General features: G+C 50.9%; 2 protein-coding genes across 2 annotated transcripts; both read right to left on the bottom strand.

Moving 5' to 3' along the window:
- Positions 1-1,372: 1,372 nt before the first annotated feature.
- B0H65DRAFT_556984 (uncharacterized protein) lies at positions 1,373-4,834 on the bottom strand (the record flags this gene model as incomplete). The annotated part of the gene is made up of 8 exons (XM_062830072.1): positions 4,507-4,834; positions 4,067-4,440; positions 3,659-3,965; positions 3,441-3,542; positions 2,702-2,910; positions 2,109-2,594; positions 1,483-1,967; positions 1,373-1,448 (listed from the first exon to the last, which is right to left on the bottom strand). Exons 1-8 carry the CDS (start codon positions 4,721-4,723, stop codon positions 1,373-1,375), a joined length of 2,256 nt encoding a protein of 751 aa, XP_062682647.1. The 5' UTR covers positions 4,724-4,834.
- A 1,198-nt stretch (positions 4,835-6,032) lies between these two features.
- Positions 6,033-9,235, bottom strand: B0H65DRAFT_422754 (uncharacterized protein; the record flags this gene model as incomplete). Its single annotated transcript, XM_062824418.1, has 2 exons — positions 6,033-8,539; positions 8,614-9,235. The coding sequence occupies 2 exons, from the start codon at positions 9,233-9,235 to the stop codon at positions 6,033-6,035; spliced, it is 3,129 nt and encodes a 1,042-aa protein (XP_062682646.1).
- Positions 9,236-10,576: the final 1,341 nt, after the last annotated feature.

The following is a 10,576-nucleotide window of genomic DNA, read 5'->3' as shown; positions in this document are numbered from 1 at the left end:
CTGTAAATGCAAATGTAAAGTTGGAATTGAAATCTGGGATGTGCCGTGAATGATAGATATGATTAAGTCCAACGGCAATGACATTATGTCCACCTAGTGAATAGCCTGAGAGTAACACAAACACGATGACCATCAGGAAAATCGTAGAGGAAGAAAGTCAATGGGTATCTCTGCTCACGCAAACTTCAAGCACAACCATACCTCCCCTGCTCACTTACTCGAGTCCTCTACCACCTCCACATAACTCCTACACATCCTCAAAAACCTCTGCCGATACTCCTCCGGCGTAGTCGTAATACTCATAGGCCCCCTCTTACTAACCAGAAAATTCCACAGCTTGATCAGAACCGTCATCACCTTCGGCTGTAACTTATGTTTCACCCAAAAGAAGTCCAAAATCGACGCTCGGTAGATATATGCCTAGCCCACTCAGCTGGGCTTGGCGTAAGTGGAACGGTGCACTCGACGGCGAAGGCAATGGAAAACGGTTCAAGAAACGGCGGCGGCGGTTTTGGCTGTCATCCAAACCCCTGAAGAAACGGGGGCGGCGTTTTTGGCTGAGTCATCCAAACCCCTATTGAAATCTACAAAAAAACGGCTCCCATAGATAAGCCACCGATTGGTGGCTTATCTATGGGAGAGCGGACGGGATCCCGAGTTTTCCACCATCTATGGCCGTATGTGCTTGTATAACTCCAATCAGCAGCTTATCAAGTCAATGGAAGGCTGCTCCGGGTGGGGAAAGTCTTAAACCGCTATCTAACCACTTGAAGAACAGGCTTCTCTATCCAGCGGAAAAACCCCCCAAGTCTTGTAATCAGACGTTTGATCCCCTCCCCTCAACATTCTTATTCCCGGAAAACCACTTCTTAGCCCTTGTTCGGAATCCATTCGTGGTATTGGAGGCATGAGGATCATCAGTCTGCTCTTCCGCTGCGTCAGGGTGTCTCGGTTGGAGCAAGAGGAAGCTGTGCCGTTTTTAGAGATTTCTCTCTGATATATTTCTATTGGAGACGATGTAGATCTCGTTCCAATCGCGCAATCGCCCTATAAAGCACGTTAATAGTGATTCGACCAAGGTCGTTCATGAAATCCCTTCTTACACTTCCAATCTAGGACTCTGGTTCTCTGTCGGGGTCTGTGATGAGGTTTTGTGTGTTAGACGCAGGCAGAGTATACGAGGAGGTCTTGTCCCGTTGGGCGCAGCCCCAAAAAAGGAACTGCAAGAAGTGTATGGTGTGGGTGGACAAAGTTTCACTTACTGTCTCCTCTGTGACTTTCACCTCACCAGATTTCTGATCTTCGGGTATTAGGCTCCGCCTTCCTCTTTCGTATCTTTCCCATCTTTCTTTGCTTCTAGCAAGCATAATCCTCATATATTCCGTCTGCGCTTTGCGTTCGTCTGCATGATCACGTTGATGAATTTCCGCGGGTTTCTCTTTTCGGCTCTGTAAGCTGTGGTAGATGCTCGTAAGCCAGTACTCTTGAGGCTCTTCCGCGGGTTTTTCGTTTTCTTCAACGCGTTCTTGTTTCGTTTCGCGAAGGCTCTTAAAGCTGCGGTAGATGGTCGTACACCAGTACCCAAAGATGAGCCACTCGCTTGGCTTTGCGTCCTCCCTGCTCAATGGTACCTTTGACATTTCCTCGCCGAGGAATCTCCACCGTGTGTCCCTCTCCTCCATCATCTTCTTTACAAGACGCTGCCTAGGTGTGTTGAATAGCAGTGAGACACCGCGTTGGAGGGCACGCACGGTTGTCTCAAGGTTCGCAACCACCGCATAGGTTGCCAGCCCGATGCAAATGGTGACAATGACGAGGTTGGTGGCGTTGTAGTCTTCATTGATACTCCACATCGACATGCAAAAGCCCAGCGGGAGGTAGAAGATACTGACAAAGGTCAATAGCTTAACATTTTGGCTCAGTCTCGTTGCTTCCCGGGTCTCGATGACACTGCTGGCATTGAAAAGCTAAGTCTCGGATTAGTGAAATGCCGCATCGAGTTACGGTGTGTAGATAGTGTTCAATGAAGGGGAGATCCAGATGTCAGACATGTGATGCTTGCGAGAGAAAGTCTTCTTCAGTGCGTGAGCAGGGACAATGTTACTTACCCCGTCTCTGTACTCGATGATCTTCTGTCTCCTAGATTCGAATCTCTGTCGAGTATTCTTTAAGCTTTGGATCCGTAAAAGAATCGAAGCATAAAAGTCATCAACGGATTTGTCGCCAATGCGTAGCTTTCCTTTGGTTTTGTCCTGCTTGTCCACTAGGTGCCGTTCGCTTCTGTGAATATCCCATTTGTTCTCATCCCAAAATCTCTCCCACCGTTCGATCGTAACGTTTATATCCTGGATAAATCTGCCAAGACTGTTGATGGCCCAGAAGTAGAGTCTTGATTGAGAGAAGTGTCTGTCGTCAAAGAGAAGGCTGTCGTGTTGCTCCGGGTTAAAGATGAGCTCACGCTTGGCATCAAGACGATCGAAATAAGGATCGAGTTCTGCCCATTCCTTTGCCGCGCGGCCCAAGACACGGTCGATAAACTCCAATATCCCAGTTCGCAGACTGACTGATGAGTTCCAAAAGTTATCTCCGGGTTCCTCTGGAAGGACATAAAATTCAGGCGGAGGCAGAACGAGCATGGTCCAGTATGGCCCAGACCCTGCCGCAGTGTCAGCCGTATCGAAGTTTGAACAGTATATGTGACACTGAATGATTGACGGCTGAGAAAGTACCCTTCCTCTAAATATAGAGGGCCGTATCCCCAGCAAGATTTGTAAGGTTTTGGAGACACGCGATACCACGAGATATGAAACGTGTCCCATTGTCCGTTCGCGGTGATCGCAGTCCCCCAAAGAGGGTCAGCTTTCAGGTGTTGTGTGACAGCCAGCTCCAGATGACCTGCTAGCGAGAGGCCTGTTTTTTGGAATTTAAGGTCCATTCCAGGCGTAGAATTGGAAAAGAGGAAGTGGACGAAATTGTGAGCAACGTCAGGCAGCGGTCGTTATAAGATAAGATAATTCAAGATGGGTCTCAAATTGTTTTATCTTGCGTAAAAATGCCAGAATTGAATTGGTTAAATCTGAAATTGCATTGAATTGATATCTTGAATTACATCGGCGGATAGTACTTCCGGACCGCCGGCACCACATACGAACCTCCAAACCTTCGTTGACATTCGAAATATCGTCACGCACTGACCCGAGGCCCGAACGTACGTTTCTAGAAGCAGGCGGGAGGTTGTTACCTGCATTGAAGTAGTTAGATTCTACAGCAAAACCACGGCAACCGCATGTGTACGAGCAACACCTCACCTATATGACGAAACAATTTAGCCAAGATAATACGGGGTTACGATTGAATTACACTTGACTCCCTGAGCCCAACTTGAATTGGATAATTCTGACTGGATTTGAATTGAATCACTAGTCTTGAATTGCGGGGACCGCTGACGTCAGGCCCGTCAATGCGCTCCAGTCCATTGACGTCTATTAAGCGATACCAGGGCCTGAAGGAAGGGCTTGAATCAGTACTGGACTTTTCTTGGTCTTGTTAATGATCATCCGCCGGTCCTGTTGTTCCTCGTCCATGTCCTTTTCGTCGAGCGTGAGAACATACCTAGTTGTTTGGGGGTTGTTATCAAGGTGCGCAGATACACCGTCACCAAGCCATTTCCGGGCACGTGTAGCCCAATCGCTGGCATACCAATGTTCTCGGGTCGTCAGTAACTTGAAAAACTCCAGGTATATGTCTTCGGGAATCAACTTGTAATATCTGTCAATGCGCCGGTGCTCATTGTAACGGTGCCATCGAATGGAGTTGTATGTAACGGGGAACAGGTCAAACAGTTCATCTCTGTCACTCCACATCATATCTGACGGGTAGTAGCAGAAGTGGTCACCATAAGCGTCATAATCCCATATTATGAAAGTCCCAGCAGCCTTGTGTAAGTTTTCCAGAAACTGAGTTGCCTTAATGAGGTAGTCAACTAGTCATCCAGTTCGCTCGTGCTTCTCATGCGCCGGAGTGACAGCGGCTCAAAGCCAAGGGGAAGCCTTGCGTCTGTGGGTACAGAATACAAGTTGTTCAAAACGTCTATTATAATGTCAGCATAATCCCCGAGTCCCATGCTTTCTGCGCTGCCTTTGTCTGGGTTTTTCCAAGCCTTTACTCGTCCTGTCATGCTAAAGGAATAGGGCACATGAAAATATTCTGGCCAGCTCGATCCCAGATATTCACCAGGCTGGTGCAGTAGAGGGTCGAGAGGTCGCGGTGTTGTGAACAAGTGATCATCGATGTGATACCCCTTTTGTTCTTTTTTGAGACGCAGTACGTAACTGTCCCGCAGTTTCCACTCTGGACGCACTTCCCATTTTGGTATGAGATCGGGTTCTGCCTTGGCGTAGAGAGGGGGTGTTGTTTCTCCAGGCTGTTCCAGTTTACCACCTGCCCAACGCCAAAGTTAGACCAGAGCTTGATCGATACGTAGGAGTAGGAAACTGAAGTACTTACTGTCCTGATGGGCCTTGGCTTCAACGTCCGGAGGCTTTGGTGCGTCCTTGTTCTTCGGTTGCACCGCGGCCAACCTCTTTCCCGCTTCCTTCTGATTCAGTTCTAGAAGCGCTTGGAGCAGCAACGAGTTTGTCTTGAGGTGCTCGGTTTGTGCAGCTAGGGTGTCCTTGATATCTTTGAGAGCATTGACGAGCTCCGTGGCGTGGTCTGTCGACATTTCCGGTGTGAGTTTGATGTGGTGAGCTCCTGGGTTCTTCGAACATGAGGCAAAGCTTTCACGAAGAAAAGTTCATATCTGGAGGAAGAGGAGCTGCGAGCTGCTGCACTTCTCAAAGCTTGCATGCCTTCCTCCTCGGCGTTATTAGTGTTGCAGTGAAAGTGCTATCCAAAAGCTGCCCAATCACTGCCACTGAGACGCCTAACAATAGGGCCAATGCAACCCTTTTCAGCGCGATTCTAGTTCATTGGTCACCGATGAGGCCTTTTGATATGCAGCTAAAGCTTTTGTTCTTGCCACCATGCACATGTCTCGGAGAAGTCACGATCAAGCGACAAAGCGGTTGACTGCTGTTGCCTTCAACTCATGACTCCCAGATTAGTACAGCCCAAGCTTGAAGATTACGAAATCGTTCTTGCCAAAAGAAGGGATCTCCCCAAAACGTCACTCTCTTAGTCCCTCCCCCGCGGCCCCCGCCTCAACCTCACCGTCAACCCCTCCCTTGCCCGCCCCAGAAGTCAGCCTTACCCCTCACCCATCATCATCACAGTATCCTCATCTATGTAATCTTCTTCTTGACTTTCGGTGCTTCCATTTCACACCCTTAACCCCATACTCGTTCAGCTCATGCTTTACATCAAGAATTGCGTCTCCTTGCCCCCTATCACGTTTCCGGTCTTCCCTCCTCCCCTTCTTACCACCCCTTTATCACCAACTCCGACAGTCGACCATCTGTCAGAAAGAGAAGAGAGGCATATTAAATTTCTGGAAGCCACTTTGGTCTTGAATCGGCGGGGCAGCATAAAACAGTACATAATACGTATAGGGATAGACCGCCTGTGAGCCTCATCAGCCACAGCCGCTTTTCGGCACGGGATGTAACGAGCGACCGTTGTTGGCGCGGCAGTTACCGACATTCCTGTCGTATTGGTTGTACTTTTTGACAGAGTAAGACGTCAACTTCTTGACGTCGTGACTGACACTGTGTTGTGATTACCGTTGAGCTTCAGTTTGAAGCCACACCTTGATAATTTCCACCCAAGCTTTCAGTGGCTCTCGAGGAGCAACCCAGCATTTGAAGGGAACGCCGGTCATACGGCATACTAGTTCCGAGCCTTACAAATTCCACCGCAAAGTTGACTGCTGTGCAGCTTCAGGCGGTGCCTGTTTTGGCTTTCTGTCAGACCCAAGAGACATTACACGAGCGGGAGATGGACCATCGAGAGAGTTGAAGCATAACGGTAACACAGCGTTGTGTCAGTTGTTCATGAGAAATGTAAGACTCCCTCCTCCATGCCTTGATCACCCATCATACCCTCAACTTCCCACCCCAAATCAACCCTACAAAAGCCAACAACCTATGCACCGTCCCAATGCCCAGCATGACCAGGATGTTGGGCCACTTCCGATCCAGTTCATATCCCGTCTCTTCAGAAGCAATTTGGACATCATACAGATACCCAAACGGCCTGACCAACTGGCCGAAGTACAGCTCACCGAGCCACACGCCCGGCCCGGCCCTCCACAGCCATTCAACGTGCCACTCCTTGGCCTGCTTCAAGCTCGGCGCCGCACCGCTCAAGATGCCGACAATGATAATGAACATCGTCGCAGCCAGTGGCGCATCCTTCCGTCTCACCACCATGCTCAGGCAGCTAGCCAGCCCGTAGATGCAATACATATACAGCAAGTTGGCCAAGAACGCCGTCCAGAACGGAATGACAGGCACGCTCACCAAAAACAACGGGGCAGAGAAGTGTAAGCAAGCCAGTGTCATCCTTGGAAGGACACTGACCGTCTTTGCAAAGAAGTATGCCACTCGAGAGTGCCCGGCCTCTGCCTCACGACGGTACACGAGTATCTCCTCGGAGAAGACCTTGACACCTGGCGCGGCACTGGAAAAGGCAATGGCCAACGTGTTGAGCATTTCCATCTGCGGGGCCGCGGCATAGTCTGCTTTGAGAGACAGGATTTCGTATGGTTTGTGGTACTGGCCTCGGAAAAAGGCGCCATTCTTCGGCTGTTGGGCAAGACCGAGCAAGGAGCCGGCAAGCGCGTTGAGACCCATTTCGAACCAATAGTTGGAGCGGGCACGGTATTGCTGAAGGATAGAGCGGGATAGACATAGCAGGGTTTGTCGCCAACGAGGAGCGCCGCGATCCTTCAAGATAGCTTTGAGCTTGCTGATGGACATAAGAGAAGATCGATTGTGGCGGGATGTGTCGGTGTCGCTGCTTTCATTACCGACAAGGGTGGTGTCAGAGGGGTTTCGGGAGTGGGCACGTTGCCAGGACCTGTCCTCGTCTTCTTCAGTGAGGATGCTCACCCTGGAGCCTTTAGCCCAGTGGCCAATGAGAGCTTCTTTGGATACATCTCCGTCCTTCTTGTACGGCCGACCGTTTCCTGTGATGATGTCGGTAATGACGTCGCTGCAGTTGGCTCCAGGAGGGAACACAAAACCCATCTGCTCGAAGAAGGTCTTGGCTTGACTCTGAGGCCCTTCGTAGATCTGTTGTCCATTTCCTAGGAGGATCATGTCGTCCAACATCTCAAAGATTTCCACTCGCGGCTGATGGATGATGACTATAACGGTAATACCGAGTCTTCCAAGAGCCTTGAGTGTACTCATTATGGACCTCGCTGAAGTCGCATCGAGACCGGAGGTTGGCTCGTCCAGGAAGATGGCCATGGGAGCAGCCGCCAACTCCATACCGATGCTCACACGCTTGCGCTGACCACCGCTAATGACAGGCTTCCCAACGCTGCCAACCAAGCTGTCACGTACGTGGGAGAGTTCCAGACAGTCGATAACGGCGTTAACATGAGTTTCGATGTCGGATTTGCTCCAGGTACGCGGCAACCGAATCTTGGCCGAGTGCATGATGTTCTCATAGACGGTGAGCTCAGGCAAGACAATATCGTCCTGAGGCACGTAACCAATAAGCTTCTTGTACTGCTTGAGCTCCCCAGGGATGTTGTTGACGGTGACGCTGCCTTTAGTGTACTGCGTCTTGCCCATGAGAACGTTGATGAAGGTTGACTTGCCATCGCCTGAGCCACCCATTACTGCCGTAAGGCTTCCGCTGTTGATAGATCCAGTGACGTTCTGGAGAATTGGCCTCTTGCTGTTCTTGAGTGCAAAGGTCAGTTGATTGTAGCCAAACGACAGACCAAACTCGGAAGCAGAAGTGGCTCTGCGCATCGAGTCGACGAAGGCTCTGGCAGAAGGCGATATATCTGGGTCAAGGTGGTGGCGGACGGTCTTTTCACGACGAAGAGGAGGCGCTTGCTCGTGTATCTGATCGCCGAGACCCCTAAAGGTGTCTTGACGCTTGGTTCGTCTCCGCAGTGCCGTCTCATAGTCGACTTCCTCATGGCGTTCCTCCGCAACCTGCTTGTAGCCGCCAATGACAGCTACGTAGCTGTCCTGTTGAATGGCTCCGGAGGACGCGTTGCGGCGTCTCTTGCGGATACCGAGATCGACCATACCAAGGATGACGTCAATAACTATGACAAGGACAATGGGGATAAGATAACGTTCAAACAGAGACCCTTCTGGGCACCAGCTCCCAACCGCGCATGGCGTGGGTGTAACTGCGCCCGCCTGGCAGTAATGGCCAGATGGACACTTGAGGGTGACCATCCCCTTTTCTTCCCGAGGGCAGTACCATCCAGCCTGGCAGACGACGGGCTCAAAAGGACCCATGCCGATACTGGCGCCATTCAGTTCGCAGGCGATGCCCCCTAGTCTGGCAAGCTGGCATTCGGTGACGGGAGGACAGTACTGTGGTAGTGAGTTGACGGTGTTGTTTGAACCTGTGAGTAGCGTGTTAGTCTTTGCCTGGGAGTCGACAAGGGAGAGGTGAGGGAGGGCATCGGGATCAACGTACAAAGGAACCCATCTTTACACCCATGCTCTTGCCAGTCTTTATAGTCCTGTATTTGGATGGGAATCGCTCCGGGTCTCCAGCACGGTGCCGCATCGACCGGTGTCTGGTTGGCCTGCTTCTCGGCGGCCGCACGATAAAGTGTGGTCGAGAAGAGGGTGTTGTTCTCCGCTGTGCAGGCGGTATCCCACACACTGAGACCTGGTGTCCGATCTCCCGTTATCGTAAGTTGTTGCTGGTTGTCATCCCATTCGAACCCTTCTGCCGAGTCTGGAGGATATGATGCATCGTAAATGGGACCCAGAGTGCTGTTGGTGTCGAGCTTGAGTCCATCAACATTCTTAGCTTGGAACCACTTTCCTCCCGTGTCTGTTATGGTGAACTGGTTTCCAACACACTGCCACCATACCGTGCCGCCCTTTACGGGTTCTGGTCGAAGTTGGCAAAGACAGGCCTCTGTGTCGAGGAAGCGTGGACCATCGACAGCGTCCACTGGGTAGAAAGGGTCTTGAAATGCTCCGCTGCGAATACTAGAGTCGAGCATGGAGAAGAGCGCGATTTTGGTAGGTGTCGTCATGTCGTCAACCACGTCTTGTGGTATTTCTTGGGGTATGTCTTGGGCCATTGTCGGTTCTGGTGGCTTGTCTCGAGGAACTGTTCGTTTGAGTTCCCGTTGAGGCGAGGAAAGGTGCTTTTGCTGTATACCAGAAGACCTTCGCACAAGGTCATGACGAGTTTTGTACTCTGCGGAGTGGAGTTGGTGTGCCATGATATACAACGCAAACACTTCAAGTTGATCACGGTACCAAAGACAAGTACACGGCTTTTCCTCCGTGATGCTGGTGTGTCTCCGTCACCGGGGTTTTGGTGCCAAAGGATTTCCCCGGTCAGCACTGAGGATAAGCCTCTACACCCGTCAGAGTGATGATCTGAGGCTCAGTTGGATTGTAGCACCAAAATTACCATCCTTATAGGGCGAGGCACGGGTATTCCTACCGCTTGGCAGCCCTGGCAGCTAATTTCCGGGCTCGAGCCGGGACCCCAAGCCTAATCCGACGTCAAAGTCCGACCTCGCGGGTGGCTTGTCAGGCTTGTCCGAGGTGATGGGCACCGGGCGAAGGCAGAAGAATTATTCGATCCACTAGAATATGGGTTGGGTATAGCCACTTGTTCGTCCTACGTTGAGCTAGGCAGTATATTTGAGTGGACGATTGCGGATAGCGGTGGAAGTTGGGTCGGGACGGGATGGACTCGATGGATTCGATAGCGTCGTTGTTGCGTCGGAGGTTAGTAGGTTAATTTTGTAGCAGGGGAAAAGATGTTAAACGAATGAGTAGGTAGAAGATAGTATGTACTATCACAAGTCCGCTCCTAGGAGGTATGCCTAGTGGCATTCGTATGGCAATAACGGGACGAGCAGAGGTCGTCTCGACCAAGAGCCGATCAAGAGCTGGACAGGAACATGGCGTGGAAGAACCGTGACACCAGGATTTGGGTAACAAAGAGGGGATGCTCTGAACCGGCATTTAGGCAAATGTCAAGAAACTTGGAAGAGACGATATCGAGCATAAATTGCACACAAACAAGGCATTGGAGTCTCGTCACGGACGCAGCTGCTCGGCAATTGCAGAGGGCATTTGGGCAGGTGCAGGCTTGCAACAGGTACGTGCGGCAGGCAAGAATGGCAGGTGCAATCGGGTCGACCGAGTGTCCCCGGCAGGCAAGTCTTCACTAACAACGAAGCCAGCAAGCTCGGTGCCTCGCTGATAGTGTACACCACTTTTTGAAGTGCAACCATGAGGGCCGCTTCCATTTTGCTACGATCTTCGTGACGCGCCTGCTTTATTTCGTTTTCTGAACAGTTACGAAGACACGAAAGAGTCATGTGCGCGATTATTGCGGGGTGGTGCACTCGGGCATGAGTTGCACCTTCCTCCAAATGTTTTCTTAAGGGCGTGATCCGTTG

This window comes from Neurospora tetraspora (genome assembly GCF_033439725.1).
Source record: "Neurospora tetraspora strain CBS 560.94 chromosome Unknown B0H65scaffold_3, whole genome shotgun sequence".
In the NCBI taxonomy this organism is placed as follows: domain Eukaryota; kingdom Fungi; phylum Ascomycota; class Sordariomycetes; order Sordariales; family Sordariaceae; genus Neurospora; species Neurospora tetraspora.
Note: the sequence above shows the minus strand (reverse complement) of the source record. Positions and strands in the feature narration are given on the sequence as shown.